This window comes from Salmo salar, chromosome ssa06, assembly GCF_905237065.1.
Source record: "Salmo salar chromosome ssa06, Ssal_v3.1, whole genome shotgun sequence".
In the NCBI taxonomy this organism is placed as follows: domain Eukaryota; kingdom Metazoa; phylum Chordata; class Actinopteri; order Salmoniformes; family Salmonidae; genus Salmo; species Salmo salar.
This window is the reverse complement of record NC_059447.1, coordinates 15,437,544-15,457,286: the sequence shown is the minus strand read 5'-3', so window position 1 is coordinate 15,457,286 and position 19,743 is coordinate 15,437,544. Positions and strand designations below refer to the sequence as shown.

General features: G+C 43.3%; 1 protein-coding gene across 2 annotated transcripts in view; it reads right to left on the bottom strand.

Moving 5' to 3' along the window:
• Nucleotides 1-14,216, bottom strand: part of LOC106606425 (ethanolamine-phosphate cytidylyltransferase) — a 41,811-nt gene extending 27,595 nt beyond the window's left edge. For both annotated transcript variants that reach the window (XM_045719845.1, XM_045719846.1), the window contains exons 1-2: nt 13,858-14,216; nt 3,247-3,335 (exon numbers count right to left, since the gene is read on the bottom strand). In XM_045719845.1, coding sequence (XP_045575801.1) covers nt 3,247-3,335; nt 13,858-13,979 — 211 coding nt within the window. In that variant the 5' untranslated portion in view covers nt 13,980-14,216. The remainder of the gene's footprint in view (nt 1-3,246; nt 3,336-13,857) is intronic.
• Nucleotides 14,217-19,743: the final 5,527 nt, after the last annotated feature.

The following is a 19,743-nucleotide window of genomic DNA, read 5'->3' as shown; positions in this document are numbered from 1 at the left end:
ATGTTTACTATAGACGAGCCATGATGACCATGTTTACTATAGACGAGCCATGATGACCATGTTTACTATAGACGAGCCATGATGACCATGTTTACTATAGACGAGCCATGATGACCATGTTTACTATAGACGAGCCATGATGACCATGTTTACTATAGACGAGCCATGATGACCATGTTTACTATAGACGAGTCATGATGACCATGTTTACTATAGACGAGTCATGATGACCATGTTTACTATAGACGAGTCATGATGACCATGTTTACTATAGACGAGCCATGATGACCATGTTTACTATAGACGAGCCATGATGACCATGTTGACTATAGACGAGCCATGATGACCATGTTTACTATAGACGAGCCATGATGACCATGTTGACTATAGACGAGCCATGATGACCATGTTTACTATAGACGAGTCATGATGACCATGTTTACTATAGACGAGTCATGATGACCATATTTACTATAGACGAGCCATGATGACCATGTTTACTATAGACGAGCCATGATGACCATGTTTACTATAGACGAGCCATGATGACCATGTTTACTATAGACGAGCCATGATGACCATGTTTACTATAGACGAGCCATGATGACCATGTTGACTATAGACGAGCCATGATGACCATGTTGACTATAGACGAGTCATGATGACCATGTTGACTATAAACGAGTCATGATGACCATGTTTACTATAGACGAGTCATGATGACCATGTTGACTATAGACGAGTCATGATGACCATGTTTACTATAGACGAGTCATGATGACCATGTTTACTATAGACGAGTCATGATGACCATGTTTACTATAGACGAGTCATGATGACCATGTTTACTATAGACGAGCCATGATGACCATGTTGACTATAGACGAGTCATGATGACCATGTTGACTATAGACGAGTCATGATGACCATGTTGACTATAAACGAGTCATGATGACCATATTTACTATAGACGAGTCATGATGACCATGTTGACTATAAACGAGTCATGATGACCATATTTACTATAGACAAGTCATGATGACCATGTTTACTATAGACGAGTCATGATGACCATGTTGACTATAAACGAGTCATGATGACCATGTTGACTATAGACGAGTCATGATGACCATGTTTACTATAGACGAGTCATGATGACCATGTTTACTATAGACGAGTCATGATGACCATATTTACTATAGACGAGTCATGATGACCATATTTACTATAGACAAGCCATGAGCAGATAGTGCTCTGAACGTCTTGATCAGATAAGGTATACTCAGCAAGACGTTGCAACAAACAGCACCACAGATATTGAGACGAGCAACCAAAGACTTTGCTCTCACACAGTCTCTGTGTGCTTCACAAGTGCATGGTCATGCCCCTTCCCCCCCCCACACACACAGCTGAATAATCAAAGCTTGATGATGTGTTGAATATCTGAATCAGCTGTGTAGTGCTAGGGCAAAAACGTGCACCCAGGGGGGACCCAGGACCGAGTTTGGGAAACCCTGCTATACTGCATGCGCTGTAGCCAACTGTCATGTTGTAGTCAACCATTGGCATGACAACGAAGAAAGAAAATAGTAGGCTAGAGCATCAAAAGACTGGACCAGCAGGCTGCTACAGTAAATAGTGTGATGGACTCAAACAGTAACAAAGTGTGTACAACATAGGGATATACTGTATGACCGCCAACACTTGGTTGACTGTGAACTTGTTTTAATAAAGTGAAATAATCCAGCCTGGTCCCAGAACTGTTTGGGTTGTCTGCCAAATTAACCCCTATGCTCAATGGCATGCCTTGCCATAGAAGTTGGCAAGACAGCACAAACATATTTTGGTCCAGGCTAGAAATGATCAATGTGGGTATGACAAGGGCTTTACAGTCTGTGTATATCTTTTTGCAAAGTCATCAAAACTGCATGTGACATTGACCTTGTCTGTTATAAACCTAAGGGGGATATAGGGGGATGGAGAGAAATACATGACCAGCTGTATAATAGTTTCACACTGACTGTACAGTACATTATCCACACTGTAGCAGAGATAATCCATTATCACGCCTCTCTCTCGCTCTCTCTCTCTCTCTCTCTCTCTCTCTCTCTCTCTCTCTCACCTCTCTCCTCTCTCTATCCCCCCCCTCTCTCTCTCTCTCCCTCTCTGTGATAGAGAGGTTATAGCCTACTATCTATGTGCTCCTTTGTCCCTAACAGACCACAGTGTGTGAGGCTCTATTGTTTGAGTTAAGCCATGTAGTTCTGGGTTATGGTAAACACTGACAAGGCGCCCGTCGCACAGTGTGTCTGTGGTCCCAGTGTCAGAGTGCCCTAGTGTGCCATGGGAGGCTGTGATGTGTTGTTGTGTCCCAGCCACTGTTTGGGCCCCTGTGTTACTACTGTCACAACAGTCGCAAGATCTCCAAGTGGCTCGTGTTCATTAGGAAATGCAATGAAAACAGGTAGTCCATCCAGGTATTTCATCCTTGTTTCAGTCCATTTTTATTTAATTTGGTGCCTAATGAACACAACCCTGGTGTCTGATGGTGATGAGTTATTAAAGCAGTGGGAGGCTGGCTGCCCAACACCTCCCCATGGCAGGCTGAAGGGTTTGGGAGAGAAGGAGGAGAGGGATAGGGTCTGGTGGGAGATGCTTTGATGTGTGTGTTTGGAGGGTGTTGGCTCTGTGTTGAGGTGATGCAGGTCAAGTCTGGTTGGGCTCTTGGTTGGGGTAGGAGATGTAATGGGGGACTGGTAGTGGCAGTTGAGGGCTGAAAGGATGAGGTCACTATGCTAGGTCTGGGCGTCTGAGGGGATTGGGAGGTGGTGGTTATTCCATGGAGGTCAGGGTCACATTCATTAGGGCCCACAACGGTGTGGACCAACACAAATGTTGGACGAGGTAACTCCTGGTATTATTCCAGGTAACTCCTCCCTGTTTCCATCCATTTTCTTACATTCAGTGCTTAATGAATACAACCCCTGGTATGATGGAGACTCTCCTGTTGCATGCTGGGACTGGAACCCAACCCTGGTGTGATGGAGGCTCTCCTGTTGCATGCTGGGACTGGAACCCCAACCCTGGTGTGATGGAGGCTCTCCTGTTGCATGCTGGGACTGGAACCCCAACCCTGGTGTGATGGAGGCTCTCCTGTTGCATGCTGGGACTTGAACCCCAGCCCTGGTGTGATGGAGGCTCCCTTGTTGCATGCTGGGACTGGAACCCCAACCCTGAAGCTCTTACCGTCTGTGTGTACTCCAACGATGAGGTAATCTCCCATGGCCTTGGCCTGCCGCAGCTGGTTGGAGTGACCATAATGGACCATGTCATAGCTAGAGGAAGGATAACAAAGCCACAGTTAATACTAGGGGGCATTCATAGGGTCAGTTTCCAAGATGTAGATTAAGCCTATTCCTGGACTGAGAATGTTTTGTAATATAGGAGTAGGCTTAATCTGGTTCCGGGAAACCTGTCCATAATGTACATCTAGTACCACCAAACTGTCAGAGAAACAGTGTCACTATATCCATAGTAGCCATGGAGACCAGCACTGAGCACTCCATCTGTAGTTGATTTGATTATAGCCCAGATTGGGACACAGGTTGGTACAAAGTAATCTAGCACGGTGATGACTAACAGGTGGACATTAGCATTAGCCTGCTATCACTCAAACTGCTGACATGACAGGCCCTGCAGTGGTTTGGTGTCTGTTCCGGCTCCTCACTCAGTGGTGGTTGAGGTACAGGTACAGTGAGAATTAGCACAGCAAGTGGTAATGCTATACTGTAGGCCCCCTGATGTATGGATTCATAAAGCTTTTATAACAGCTACATAAGACGTTAAACCATCTGTCATAGTCAGTCATAAACATTATGAACCATGGTATTAGATACAATGAAGCTTGTCATAATGGGTACTAGAGATAACAGGATGTTTTTGTCCTGTGTAGAGGTCGACCAATTATGATTTTTTTCAACGCCGATGCCGATTATTGGAAGACCAAAAAAGCCGATACCGATTAATCGGACGATTTAAAAAAAAAAAAAACGTTTTTTTTATTTTTATATATATATATATATATATAATATATATATATATATATATATATATATATATATTTGTAATAATGACAATTACAACAATACTGAATGAACAATGAACACTTATTTTAACTTAATATAATACATAAATAAAATCTATTTAGTAAAAAAAAAAAGAATGACATGTTCAATTTGTTTTAAATAATGCAAAAAGGGTTGGAGAAGAAAGTAAAAGTGCAATATGTGCCATGTAAAAAAGCTAACGTTTAAGTTCCTTGCTCAGAATATGAGAACATATGAAAGCTGGTGGTTCAATATTCCCAGTTCTTCAATATTCCCAGTTAAGAAGTTTTAGGTTGTAGTTATTATGACGCGTTGACTATTTCTCTCTATACCATTTGTATTTCATATACCTTTAACTATTGGATGTTCTTATAGGCACTTTAGTACTGCCAGCCTAATCTCGGGAGTTGATAGGCTTGAAGTCATAAACAGCGCTGTGCTTCAAGCATTGCTAAGAGCTGTTGGCAAACGCAGTAAAGTGCTGTTTGAATGAATGCTTACGAGCCTGCTGCTGCCTACCACCGCTCAGTCAGACTGCTCTATCAAATATCAAATCATAGACTTAATTATAATATAATAAACACAGAAATACGAGCCTTTGGTCATTAATATGGTCAAATCTGGAAACTATCATTTCGAAAACAAAACATTTATTCTTTCAGTGAAATACGGAACCGTTCCGTATTTTATCTAACAGGTGGCAACCCTAAGTCTAAATATTGCTGTAACATTGCACAACCTTCAATGTTATGCCATAATTATGTAAAATTCTGGCAAATTAGTTCACAGTTCGCAACGAGCCAGGCGGCCCACACTGTTGCATATACCCTGACTCTGCTTGCACTGAACGCAAGAGAAGTGACACAATTTCCTTAGTTAATATTGCCTGCTAACATTAATTTATTTTAACTAAATATGCAGGTTTAAAAAAATAAACTTCTGTGTATTGATTTTAAGAAAGGCGTTGAGGTTTATGGTTAGGTACATTATTGCAACGATTGTGCTTTTTTCGGCAATGCGCTTTTGTTAAATCATCACCCGTTTGGCAAAGTAGGCTGTGATTCGATGATAAATGAACAGGCACCGCATTGATTATATGCAACGCAGGACAAGCTGGTTAACCTAGTAATATCATCAACCATGTGTAGTTAACTAGTGATTATGTGAAGATTGATTGTTTTTTATAAGATAAGTTTAATGCTAGCTAGCAACTTACCTTGGTTCCTTGCAGCCACAAGGTCCTTTTGACGCTGCATTCGCGTAACAGGTGGTCAGCCTGCCAAGCCGTTTCCTCGTGGATTGCAATGTAATCGGCCATAATCGGCACCCAAAAAGGCTGATTACCGATTGTTATGAAAACTTGAAATCGGCCCTAATTAATCGCACATGCCGACTAATCGGTCGACCTCTAGTCCTGTGACCTCTTTTGGATTTATCACTTTCCCCATTCCATTTCCTAGGCCCACCAGGGGTATTCAAATCTTACCCTACGAGGTCCAGAGCCTCTTGGTTCTGTTCTACCTGATCATTATTTCACCCACCTGGTGTCCCAGGTCTAAATCAGTCCCTGGTTAGAGGGGGGAAATGGAAAAAAGCAGTGGAACTGGCTTCCAAGTTGTGTTGAATTTGAGGGCTATAACTTACATTATGTGGCAAATGACATCATAGTCTCCTCAGTAGCATGTTATAGTGGAACTGGAATAGCACATTTGTAGTCATGTAACCTGTGTTATAGAGGCACTTGACATAAAGGCACATTGCCTACAGTAAAGTATTAGAGAGAAAGTTGAAACCTGGAGAATTCTTATCGCCAATGTATTGTGTCAATAAAATGTCTGTTAACGGTACACATCAACTGTAGTAATTTGACGAATCATAAAAGTGGATAAAATCAGTCATAAGCCATTTACAACTACTGTACATGACCTGCTGCTGCTATAAAATGTCATCAAATTAGAGATGTCACGCTTTAGAGATGTCCAGCCCAGAGCAGTAAGAGAATCTCATGTTGCTAAGTAGCCTGCCTGTCTAAGGGGTAGGGCAGTGATGACACAGTGAACCCCTGAACCATGGTGTGATGTGGTCGTATCACTATACACTGCAGACTGCTCTTGTTCCTACTTCCTACTGCACTTAAGTGAACTTTCAAGATGGACCACTTAATGTTATCACTTTTTGTATCAGCTTTCTTTCCCACGTGGCTGTTCTTAAAAGCATTTTTTATTGTTTATTTATTTAACCTTTATTCAACTAGGCAAGTCAGTTATCAACGGTACTGAATGTTAAATGAACACGTTGTATGGCGCGACCAAAAGAACATTGTTTTGTGTGATGACTGAACAGCATAAGCAGTCCCTGACCGTTTCAGACGTTTTGTTCACACTGTCTGTTAGAGCTGTGGAATGGAATCCACATGTTTATTCTAAATAGGGGGCTTAATGTGACTACTGAGTGTGGCTGGTCAGGCCAGAAGTGGTGTGTGTGTGTGTGTGTGTGTGTGTGTGTGTGTGTGTGTGTGTGTGTGTGTGTGTGTGTGTGTGTGTGTGTGTGTGTGTGTGTGTGTGTGTGTGTGTGTGTGTGTGTGTGTAAGGAGACTGAGACAAAGGACTAAGGGTTACATAAGAGACTATGCTTGTGAGAGAGGCCCTGCAGTCCTAGGCTTGGTGTCCATGTCTCTCTGCCTGCCTGCCTGCCTGCCTGCCTGTCTATCTGCCTGTTTGTCTGCCCTTGGACAGTGTAACCCAGGAACGCTAGGTGGCTTGAAAGGTGGCCTGGGCTGATGCTGTTCCTGTTGTTTTTTTTAGCAGGGTAGGAATCACCAGAGGATCACAGGCCGTGATGAAATATTAAGTAGTGTGGCAAGGTCAGCTAGCAGATAGACACCCAAATAGCACCAGAGCTGTTTGACAATAACGCCAGCTAGGTCTAGGGTAGGGAATGGTATAGTGGTACAATAACACCAACTAGGTCCCAGTAGAGAATGGTATAGTGGTACAATAACACCAACTAGGTCCCAGTAGAGAATGGTATAGTGGTACAATAACACCAACTAGGTCCCAGTAGAGAATGGTATAGTGGTACAATAACACCAACTAGGTCCTAGTAGGGAATGGTATAGTGGTACAATAACACCAACTAGGTCCATGTCTGGAATGGTATAGTGGTACAATAACACCAGCTAGGTCCCAGTAGAGAATAGTATAGTGGTACAATAACACCAGCTAGGTCCCAGTAGAGAATGGTATAATGGTACAATAACACCAGCTAGGTCCCAGTAGAGAATGGTATAATGGTACAATAACACCAGCTAGGTCCCAGTAGAGAATGGTATAATGGTACAATAACACCAGCTAGGTCCCAGTAGAGAATGGTATAGTGGTACAATAACACCAGCTAGGTCCCAGTAGAGAATGGTATAATGGTACAATAACACCAGCTAGGTCCTAGTAGAGAATGGTATAGTGGTACAATAACACCAGCTAGGTCCCAGTAGATAATGGTATAGTGGTATTGAGATAGCACAGCAAGGAGTGCACAACTAAATAGATAAACGATAGATAAACAGAATCACTATAATAAGGTAAACATGATAAAATGGAAGAAATCTGTGGTAAAAATAGTAAAATAGAATAACTATAATAACGTAAAGATCCCTTTAAGTCTACACCATGTCACATGTGATGACAAAGTACACTTACTGTATGTTTTTTTAACTGACATATTTTCAAATATACAATCTCTAAGTGTTCGTGCACTTACTGTAAGTTTAAATTGATAGATTGAGCCTCAATGTCTAAAATCAATCATGTACTCCATTTTGGAGCAATCATGTCGTTAAGGGGATCCTTTAACTGTTTTGTGACAGAGAGCACTATCAGAGGAAGTAGACAGACAACAGAAGAGCACAAGCCCAAAAAAAAGAAGTCCCAAGACCATCTAATTTCCATTACTGACCCCTAGTCTGGCTGATACCAGTCCTCCTGACTTCAGAGTCTGGCTGATACCAGTCCTCCTGACTTCAGAGTCTGGCTGATACCAGTCCTCCTGACTTCAGAGTCTGGCTGATACCAGTCCTCCTGACTTCAGAGTCTGGCTGATACCAGTCCTCCTGACTTCAGAGTCTGGCTGATACCAGTCCTCCTGACTTCAGAGTCTGGCTGATACCAGTCCTCCTGACTTCAGAGTCTGGCTGATACCAGTCCTCCTGACTTCAGATTCTGGCTGCTACCAGTCCTCCTGACCAGAGTCTGGCTGATACCAGTCCTCCTGACTTCAGATTCTGGCTGCTACCAGTCCTCCTGACTTCAGATTCTGGCTGATACCAGTCCTCCTGACTTCAGAGTCTGGCTGAAACCAGTCCTCCTGACTTCAGATTCTGGCTGCTACCAGTCCTCCTGACTTCAGATTCTGGCTGATACCAGTCCTCCTGACTTCAGAGTCTGGCTGAAACCAGTCCTCCTGACTTCAGAGTCTGGCTGATACCAGTCCTCCTGACTTCAGATTCTGGCTGATACCAGTCCTCCTGACTTCAGATTCTGGCTGATACCAGTCCTCCTGACGTCAGAGTCTGGCTGATACCAGTCCTCCTGACTTCAGATTCTGGCTGATACCAGTCCTCCTGACTTCAGAGTCTGGCTGATACCAGTCCTCCTGACGTCAGAGTCTGGCTGATACCAGTCCTCCTGACGTCAGAGTCTGGGAAGCTGTTTGATGTTGTCAGCACCAAACGTCGATAATGAACGGAACTGTGCCTTTACTGGTTGGTTGTCCTCTGTGTCTCTCTCACTCAAACACGCACTGCCACTCAGAGCCTCCAAGTGTCTTCCCCTTGTTTAACAACTGTTGGGTTTTCAAATCCAAACAACCAGAGCTCTCAACCCCCAAGATATATATTTTTTGAAAGAACCAATCAATATGCCTACTCTGAGACGGATCAAATATGAAATTATAATGACTGGCTTTCCAAACCATTGGGGCACAGCGCGCTGTGTACAAAGTGGGTCTGCACAACGTGGGTCTGCACGTCAGCCAGGCTAGCAACCCTCCAGCAAGACAGCCCAAACATTTGTTCTCGTTTTTCTTGTTGTTCAAATCTTTGTTTGATGCCTGTGTCTAATGGTTTCTTGTATTTACCACAAATACTTCATATGATATCGCTCTCATAAAGATAATCTATGCTGTTATTAAAATGTGCTTGGACATACTATCTATACATGATATACCATGTACCATAGATACATGACACAGGCCTAGAAAGGCTTCTTGTGCTATCTCTATCATAAAGATAATCTATGGTGTCATTACATCTGTTAGGATTATTACTACTACTACTACAGACGTCACCTCAGAATGACTCTTCCCCTGACTGAGATTATTACCACTGGGGATTTACAGACAGACATCACCTCAGAATGACTCTTCCCCTGACTGAGATTATTACTACTGGGGATTTACAGACAGACATCACCTCAGAATGACTCTTCCCCTGACTGAGATTATTACTACTGGGGATTTACAGACAGACATCACCTCAGAATGACTCTTCCCCTGACTGAGATTATTACTACTGGGGATTTACAGACAGACATCACCTCAGAATGACTCTTCCCCTGACTGAGATTATTACTACTGGGGATTTACAGACAGACATCACCTCAGAATGACTCCTCCCCTGACTGAGATTATTACTACTGGGGATTTACAGACAGACATCACCTCAGAATGACTCTTCCCCTGACTGAGATTATTACTACTGGGGATTTACAGACAGACATCACCTCAGAATGACTCTTCCCCTGACTGAGATTATTACTACTGGGGATATACAGACAGACATCACCTCAGAATGACTCTTCCCCTGACTGAGATTATTACCACTGGGGATTTACAGACAGACATCACCTCAGAATGACTCTTCCCCTGACTGAGATTATTACTACTGGGGATTTACAGACAGACATCACCTCAGAATGACTCTTCCCCTGACTGAGATTATTACTACTGGGGATTTACAGACAGACATCACCTCAGAATGACTCCTCCCCTGACTAAGATTGTAAACTGCATGTTTATAGGCTGTGTTCTTGGTCGTCTTCATTAGGGCACACACGTTTTCAAACATTTTGCAACGGTAAATGAAAATGAGCATCCAGGTAGTCCCTTCCTGTTTCAGTATGTTTTTTTGTTGCCTAATGAACACAACCCAGCCTGGCAGCAGCTATGTGAAAGCCTGAGTGAGGAGTGTCAGTGGACTTTAGAGCTCAGTTGATGATGTTGCTGACTTGGACCCTGGCTACCTTCTGTCACTGGAAACCAATTAACAACAGAATGTCTCAACCTTCAACCCTAAAGGCAGGACAGTGTCTAGATTAGGGTTGCAAAATAAATTCCCTGGTTTTCCAGAAATCCTGTTTGAATTCTGGATTTCCTGCTTATTCCCTCCTGATTCCGTGAATCCTCCTACAGGGATTTCGGGAAAACCAGGGAATTTATTGAAAGTTCACGGAATTGAATTTTTTTCTGACACTGACAAGTGACACTCCAACAATTGATAGTTTAGCAGATTTAAGGCTAGATTCAATCAGATCAAGCGTTAACTAGTTAACCGCATAGCTGATGTTTTGGCGGTGTCGGAGGTGTAACTGCATTATAGACGTCAAAGCAGAGTGTCTGCTCGTGTGGTCATTGTCACAAAGCCACAACCCCTCCCACTCGCGTTAGAAGTTCAGAATGAGTAAGTGTTGGCTATTTCGGGAAAAATTACACTCAAATTGAAAATCACAAAACAAAATTATGAGAAAATGATTATTTCTATCAGCCTAATAGAGGGGCAGATTACAGCTCACATTCCAGTGCTCAAACTTCTAAACAAGTTGGGATTTCTCTTAATGCAACTCCATGCAGCCAATGGCAATGTCCGCTTTAGGTATAATGCCACTTGTGGATATGACAGCTCTCACTTCCAACACTGCCAAAACAACCGCCATGCGGGTCTTGGCTAGCGCAGATCTGACAGAATCTAGCCTAAAGTCTCACTGACAGACAACAAATATATATTTCCTTTCCTAAGTCAATCTGCCCAGTGCCGCTCCTAGGGCCTGCTACAGATGATGCTGACGGTGCTAGATGTCAACAAGAATATGGTGATGCTGCTGCAATGTATGGCCAAACAATGTACTGTATTTAGCGAGGACAGACGAGTGAGTCCGCAGGGCATGAACTTTCATGGACATGGCAGGTGTAGGCCGAGGGGTTAGAAGGGTTAGTGAAATGAGCTCTGTTCACACAGGCTCGCTTTGGGAACTCACCCCACCGATTAATATTCTGGCATCCGAAACATTCTGCAACATTCCATCTAACCACGGCTAGGTGGCTGCACCAAAACGACTGGAATTCTCCCAGAGAAAGCCGCCGTAATGCTGATCTTCACGAGGCATGAATTCAAAGCGTGTTTTTTTTCCCTACATTCCTGACGTGGGTCAGGTACATGTCCTGTAGCTTCTGACTCTGCCCCAGGGGGAGACTGTGTGTGACGGTGTTTCTCATGGCAGAAACACTCGACAACGTCAGTGTTTAGTTTCCACACACTACCACTCCGTTTTGAAACAAACTCTGACCACGGAACAATGGCAGGCTTGTTAGTGTTTCCACTGCCCGTACGCTCGGCTGCTTCATAAGCAGGTTACAACACAGAGGAAGAGGGTGCTGTGGTCTATACGCCTACAGCACAACACAGTGGGTGTCAGGGAGGTGGAGCGAGTTATAGTGCAGGCCTATGGGGTGCTGTTTGTAACATGCTGTATTTTGTGAAAACTATGAATTCCGTGCAGCAAAATACAAACATGCAAAGAAATATAGCATGCAACAAACGCCCTTGTTCCTGGAGAGAGGGACAGATGTTGAAGCCTTCAGAGTGCTGACACTGTACTCTGAAGTGTGTTGGAAGGAATGTGGACTGTTGACACTGGGTATTATCTCAGAGGTCCCTCTTTCTGTCTTGAATTATCTGACTTTTGGTGGTATTTAGGTGGTATTCCATGCACTGTGCACAGGAATGTACAAGTAATTCCAGATCAAATATCCGAAATCCACAGCAAAAGAAGTAGAGTCAAGTTGTACACTCGTACAATAGGGGCGTTCCTGCATATGGGCATTCCTGCATCTGCAGGAACGCCCCCCCCCTCAAGTATCCCATTGGTTCCTTCATGAACATCCCCCCCCATCGAGTATCCCATTCATTCCTGCATGAACGCCCCCCTTCGAGCACCCTATTGGTTCCTGCATGAATGCTGGGAGGCTAGGGCAACACTGTGTGCTAGTTAAATAACTAACGCACAAAAAACATATTTGTGCACAAATTGTTTACATCCCTGATAGTGAACAGTTCTCCTTTACCAAGATAATCTATCCACCTGACAGGTGTGGCATATCAAGAAGCTTATCAAACAGCATGATCATTACACAGGTGCACCTTATGCTGGGGACAATAAAAGGCCACTCTAAAATGTGCAGCTTTGTCACACAACACAATGCCACAGAAGTCTCAAGTTTGAGGGAGCGTGCAATTGGCATGCTGACTGCAGGAATGTCCACCAGAGTTTTTGCCAGAGAAATTAATGTTAATTTCTCTACCATAAGCCTTTGTGACAATGGGGTTTTAGAGAATTTGGCAGTATGTCCAACCGGCCTCACCACCGCAGACCACGTGTAACCACGCCAGCCCAGGACCTCCAAATCCGGCTTCTTCACCTGCGGGATCATCTGAGACCAGCCACCTGGACAGCTGATGAAACTGAGGAGTATTTCTGTCTGTAATAAAGCCCTTTTGTGGGGAAAAACTCATTCTGATTGTGTAACAGAGTCCTCCTGCTGTGTAAGGGAGTCCTTCTAAGGACTAGCTGGCTGAGTTAGCACACGGTGTACTTCTCTCCCACCTGCTGAACACCTGCCCCCGCTGTCGTTACCTGAACTGCGGAAAACAGTGCCTGTCAGGCAAGGGGTGAAGGACACTGTCTACCTGTGTAGGGCTAACTAGCTACCGTTGTCACCCCACCCCTTCTTCTGTGGCGTTTATCCGTGGCCGGCATCCAACCTTATTGTGCATTAACGCCACCAACTGTACTGGAGCACCCCTACCTCCTGCTTCTCCCTAACTTAAACATTTACCAATAGAAGTATAAAGAGGGGTTCCTGCAGATGCAGGAATGTCCACATGCAGGAACACCCCGAATTGCCGGGCACAATTGCACCCTTCTCCACCTGTATGCACACTATGCGTGAATGTAGTTTGCCTAGGCTACGGTCGCCGTGCATAGCCTATCCTATCGCTTCAATAAGATGCAAAGTGAATACCCTGGTGGCATGTTGCCATTACTGAGAGTAAGACTGGAAGGTAAACATACCTGGCATGTGATGCGGCAGCCTATTGAAACACTTTTCTGTTTTGACAGGCGGGATGCCGATGGAATGGAGCAACCATGCGCTGCTGTTTATGGCAGTATTTCTAAGTGCATTGGCTATGGACAGTTCACTGTACATCACATAAATTGTGAAATGATGCTACGTTTTCCCCACATTAAAATATACAATCTTTGTAATATACTATATTTGTGTAAGTATCATAGAGGTGGGCATGCCTCAAGTTTGTGAGAAAATGTAATTTAATTGTATGCATGCTCAGGGCAACAATGTAGCAACACAGGCCTTCTATCTAGCTGTCACTGTAACGTTAATGTTATTCTGTGTCACTCACCACCCGTCACACCACACCCGGATGGTTCGTCTTCTCTTCTCCGGACTGCAAGCTGTAGCGCCGAGGTTCGTCCCTGCATCTTTCCCTGTTGTGTTCATTGGGTGATGTCCGTTCTTGATCATTTTGTGCACGAAAAGACTACGATGATATTATATTTCAACGTAGCCTGTATCCTGGACAAGCAACCCCTAATAATAGCACGAACGAAGACACAAATATACCTGCACCGTTCGATTTTATGTCTAGGCTTTATCTAGTGTATGTCCTTTTGCAGGATAGCCGGTTTCTGCATAGAAGTGACGCCTGAGCAGCAGAACCGTGGGACAACGCCTCCTATCCCGGGGAAGTGGCGTCACATGGCATTGGATCGTACGATGACTGCTAGAGGATAGCCGACATATTGTTACATAATAGAGGCATGCTCCACTGTCATGTGATTAGATCTGGATTCACACGTAAGGCTAACCATGTATATACACATTAAGAATATAGTTACAGTGTGAAATGAAAATGAAATAGAAGAGGACATCTGGTCCCAGTTCTTCACATTCATTCTTTAACATACAGGCTACAATAGGCTACATCCATAATCCATCAAATAGCAGGTCCCAGAGCCTGCAAGTCCCTTAGAATAGAATATAACCTACATATATACAATAGAATAGACACGTAGAATAGAAAAGTCACGCATAGAATATAATATACACGTATAGAATATAATAAACACTTATAAAATAGAACAGAATATACATGTATAGAATAGAATACAATATACACATATACTTGTAGAATAGAATAGAATGTACATGTATGGTATGTAATCGAATATACACATATAGAATAGAAAATACACATATACCCATAGAATATAGTATAGAATATAAACATATATAATAGAATATAAACGTATGGAATAAAATAGAATATACACGTATAGAATATAATGTACACATATAGAATAAAATTGAATATACATGTATAGAGTAGAAAATACACACATAGAATAGAATATACACTTATAGAATAAAATAGAATATACACGTACAGAATAGAATATACACGTACAGAATAGAACATACACATATACCTGTAGAATAGAATATAATATACACCTATAGAATATACACATATAGAATAGACTAGAATCTACACATATACCTGTAGAATAGAATAAAATATATTCGTAAATAATAGAATATACACGTACAGAATAGAATAAACATATAGAATAGAATATACACATATAGAATAAAATAGAATATACACATACAGAGTAAAATAGAATATACATATATAGCTGTAAAATAGAAAATACACGTATAGAATAGAATATACATATGTTGAATAAAATAGAATATACACATGTAGAGTGAAATAGAACATACACATATAGAATAGAATATACAAGTATAGAATAGAATATACACATGTAGAATAGAATATACAAATATAGAACATAATATACACGTACAGAATAGAATTTACACGGATAGAATAGAATATACACAAATATAGAATATATAGTTGAAGTCGGAAGTTTACATACACTTAGGTTGGAGTCATTAAAACTCGTTTCTCAACCACTTCACAAATGTCTTGTTGACAAACTATAGTTTTGGCAAGTCGGTTAGGACATCTACTTTGTGCATGACACAAGTCATTTTTCCAACAATTGTTTACAGACAGATTATTTCACTTATATTTCACTTTATCACAATTCCAGTGGGTCAGAAGTTTACATACACTAAGTTGACTGTGCCTTTAAACAGCTTAGAAAATTCCAGAAAATGATGTCATGGCTTTAGAAGCATCTGATAGGCTAATTGACATCATTTGAGTCAATTGGAGGTGTACCTGTGGATGTATTTCAAGCCAACCTTCAAACTCAGTGCCTCTTTGCTTGACATCATGGGAAAATCAAAAGAAATCAGCCAAGACCTCAGAAAAATTGTAGACCTCCACAAGTCAAACGCCTGAAGGTACCACATTCATCTGTACAAACAATAGTACACAAGTATAAACACCATGGGACCACGCAGCCGTCATACCGCTCAGGAAGGAGACGCGTTCTGTCTCCTAGAGATGAACGTACTTTGGTGCGAAAAGTGCAAATCAATCCCAGAACAACAGCAAAGGACCTTGTGAAGATGCTGGAGGAAACAGGTGAAAAAGTATCTATGTCCACAGTAAAACGAGTCCTATATCGACATAACCTGAAAGGCCGCTTAGCAAGGAAGAAGCCACTGCCCAAAGTTCCATTCGAACGCGATTTTTTTCCCAGGACAACTTGCAGACTTGTTTACGTGCTGCTGTGCGTTTTTGTTGCCAACCTTACTTTGCTACCTGACAACTTTACGGTTTTTACTTTTTAATTACCGTTTATATTTTTAGTTTTTCCCTCACTCAACTTTTTTCATTCAACTTGTTCATTCCGGACATTTTATCTGGACATGGTTCGTCAGGAGTTCCAACAGCCGAAGCTAAGTAGTAACATTAACATGATGCCTTCTAATTGCAGTCGCTGTACTCATAATATACAGGAGAACGATCGCCTTATGGCAAGGATAGCTGTGCTGCAAGTCCAGCTTCAGACGCAATCGTTAGGCAAGGGTAATTTCAGTGTAGAAAAGGATGAAACAACGTCTGTGCCACCAGTAAGTACAGATAGTAACATTAGTATAAATCCCCTCGCACGGTCCCCGCAGCCGGACAACTTTCTTATGGCTTCTGGAGAGAAATGCTGTAGGAATGCTCAACCGGTGTCGCTTATTAAGCCGACAGAAACTTTCAACCGGTTCTCCCCATTAAGCAGCGGGTCGGAGTCAGAGGCCGAGCCTTCTCTGGACTCTACTCCCGTTACGGGGTCTGAGACGCCGAAGCTTCCCACCATTAGTTCTGACAAATTGAAAACCCTAGTCATTGGCGACTCCATTACCCGCAGTATTAGACTTAAAACGAATCATCCAGCGATCATACACTGTTTACCAGGGGGCAGGGCTACCAACGTTAAGGCTAATCTGAAGATGGTGCTGGCTAAAGCTAAAACTGGCGAGTGTAGAGAGTATAGAGAGATTGTTATCCACGTCGGCACCAACGATGTTAGGATGAAACAGTCAGAGGTCACCAAGTGCAACATAGCTTCAGCGTGTAAATCAGATAGAAAGTTGTGTCGGCATCGAGTAATTGTCTCTGGCCCCCTCCCAGTTAGGGGGAGTGATGAGCTCTACAGCAGAGTCTCATAACTCAATCGCTGGTTGAAAACTGTTTTCTGCCCCTCCCAAAAGATATAATTTGTAGATAATTGGCCCTCTTTCTGGAACTCACCCACAAACAGGACCACGCCTGGCCTGTTGAGGAGTGACGGACTCCATCCTAGCTGGAGGGGTGCTCTCATCTTATCTACGAACATAGATAGGGCTCTAACTCCCCAAGCTACACAATGAAACAGGGTGCAGGCCAGGCAGCAGGCTGTTAGCCAGCCTGCCAGCTTAGTGGAGTCTGCCACTAGCAAATCAAATCAAATTTATTTATATAGCCCTTCGTACATCAGCTGATATCTCAAAGTGCTGTACAGAAACCCAGCCTAAAACCCCAAACAGCAAGCAATGCATGTGAAAGAAGCACGGTGGCTAGGAAAAACTCCCTAGGAAAAACTCCCTAGAAAGGCCAAAACCTAGGAAGAAACCTAGAGAGGAACCAGGCTATGAGGGGTGGCCAGTCCTCTTCTGGCTGTGCCGGGTGGATATTATAACAGAACATGGTCAAGATGTTAAAATGTTCATAAATGACCAGCATGGTCAAATAATAATAATCATAGTAGTTGTCGAGGGTGCAACAAGTCAGCAACTCAAGAGTAAGTGTCAGTTGGCTTTTTCATAGCCGATCTTTGAGAGTATCTCTACCGCTCCTGCTGTCTCTAGAGAGTTGAGAACAGCAGGTCGGGGACAGGTAGCACGTCCGGTGAACAGGTCAGGGTTCCATAGCCGCATGCAGAACAGTTGAAACGAGCAGCAGCACGGCCAGGTGGACTGGGGACAGCAAGGAGTCATCATGCCAGGTAGTCCTGAAGCATGGTCCTAGGGCTCAGGTCCTCCGAGAGAAAGAGAGAATTAGAGAGAGCATATTTAAATTCACACAGGACAACGGATAAGACAAGAGAAATACTCCAGATGTAACAGACTGACCCTAGCCCCCCGACACATAAACTACTGCAGCATAAATACTGGAGGCTGAGACAGGAGGGATCAGAAGACACTGTGGCCCCATCCGATGATACCCCCGGACAGGGCCAAACAGGCAGGATATAACCCCACCCACTTTGCCAAAGCACAGCCCCCACACCACTAGAAGGATGTCTCCAACCACCAACTTACCGTCCTAAGACAAGGCCGAGTATTGCCCACAAAGATCTCCGCCATGGCACAACCCAAGGGGGGGGGGGGCGCCAACCCAGACAGGAAGACCACGTCAGTGACTCAACCCACTCAAGTGACGCACCCCTCCCATGGACGGCATGGAAGAACACCAGTAAGCCAGTGACTCAGCCCCTGTAATAGGGTTAGAGGCAGAGAATCCCAGTGGAAAGAGGGGAAACCGGCCAGGCAGAGACAACAAGGGCGGTTCGTTGCTCCAGCCTTTCCGTTCACCTTCACACTCCTGGGCCAGACTATACTTAATCATAGGACCTACTGAAGAGATAAGTCTTCAATAAAGACTTAAAGGTTGAGACTGAGTCTGCGTCTCTCACATGGGTAGGCAAACCATTCCATAAAAATGGAGCTCTATAGGAGAAAGCCCTACCTCCAGCCGTTTGCTTAGAAATTCTAGGGACAATTAGTGTAGTCAGCTCAGCTATCCCCATTGAGACCGTGTCTGTGCCTCGACCTAGGTTGGGCAAAACTAAACATGGCGGTGTTCGCCTTAGCAATCTCACTAGAATAAAGACCTCCTCCATTCCTGCCATTATTGAAAGAGATCGTGATACCTCACATCTCAAAATAGGGCTACTTAATGTTAGATCCCTCACTTCAAAGGCAGTTATAGTCAACTAATCACTGATCATAATCTTGATGTGATTGACCTGACTGAAACATGGCTTAAGCCTGATGAATTTACTGTGTTAAATGAGGCCTCACCTCCTGGTTACACTAGCGACCATATCCCCCGTGCATCCCACAAAGGCGCAGGTGTTGCTAACATTTACAATAGCAAATTTCAATTTACAAAAAAAAAAAAACAACTACGTTTTTGTCTTTTGAGCTTCTAGTCATGAAATCTATGCAGCCTACTAAATCACTTTTTATAGCTACTGTTTACAGGCCTCCTGGGCCATATACTGCGTTCCTCACTGAGTTCCCTGAATTCCTATCGGACATTGTAGTCATAGCAGATAATATTCTAATTTTTGGTGACTTTAATATTCACATGGAAAAGTCCACAGACCCACTCCAAAAGGCTTTCGGAGCCATCATCGACTCAGTGGGTTTTGTCCAACATGTCTCTGGACCTACTCACTCCCACAGTCATACTCTGGACCTAGTTTTGTCCCATGGAATAAATATTGTGGATCTTAATGTTTTTCCCCATAATCCTGGACTATCGGACCACCTTTTTATTACGTTTGCAATCGGAACAAATAATCTGCTCAGACCCCAACCAAGGAGCATCAAAAGTCGTGCTATAAATTCTCAGACACCCCAAATATTCCTTGATGCCCTTCCAGACTCCCTCTGCCTACGCAAGGACGTCAGAGGACAAAAATCTGTTAGCCACCTAACTGAGGAACTCAATTTAACCTTGCGCAATATCCTAGATGCAGTTGCACCCCTAAAAACATTTGTCATAAGAAACTAGCTCCCTGGTATACAGAAAATACCCGAGCTCTGA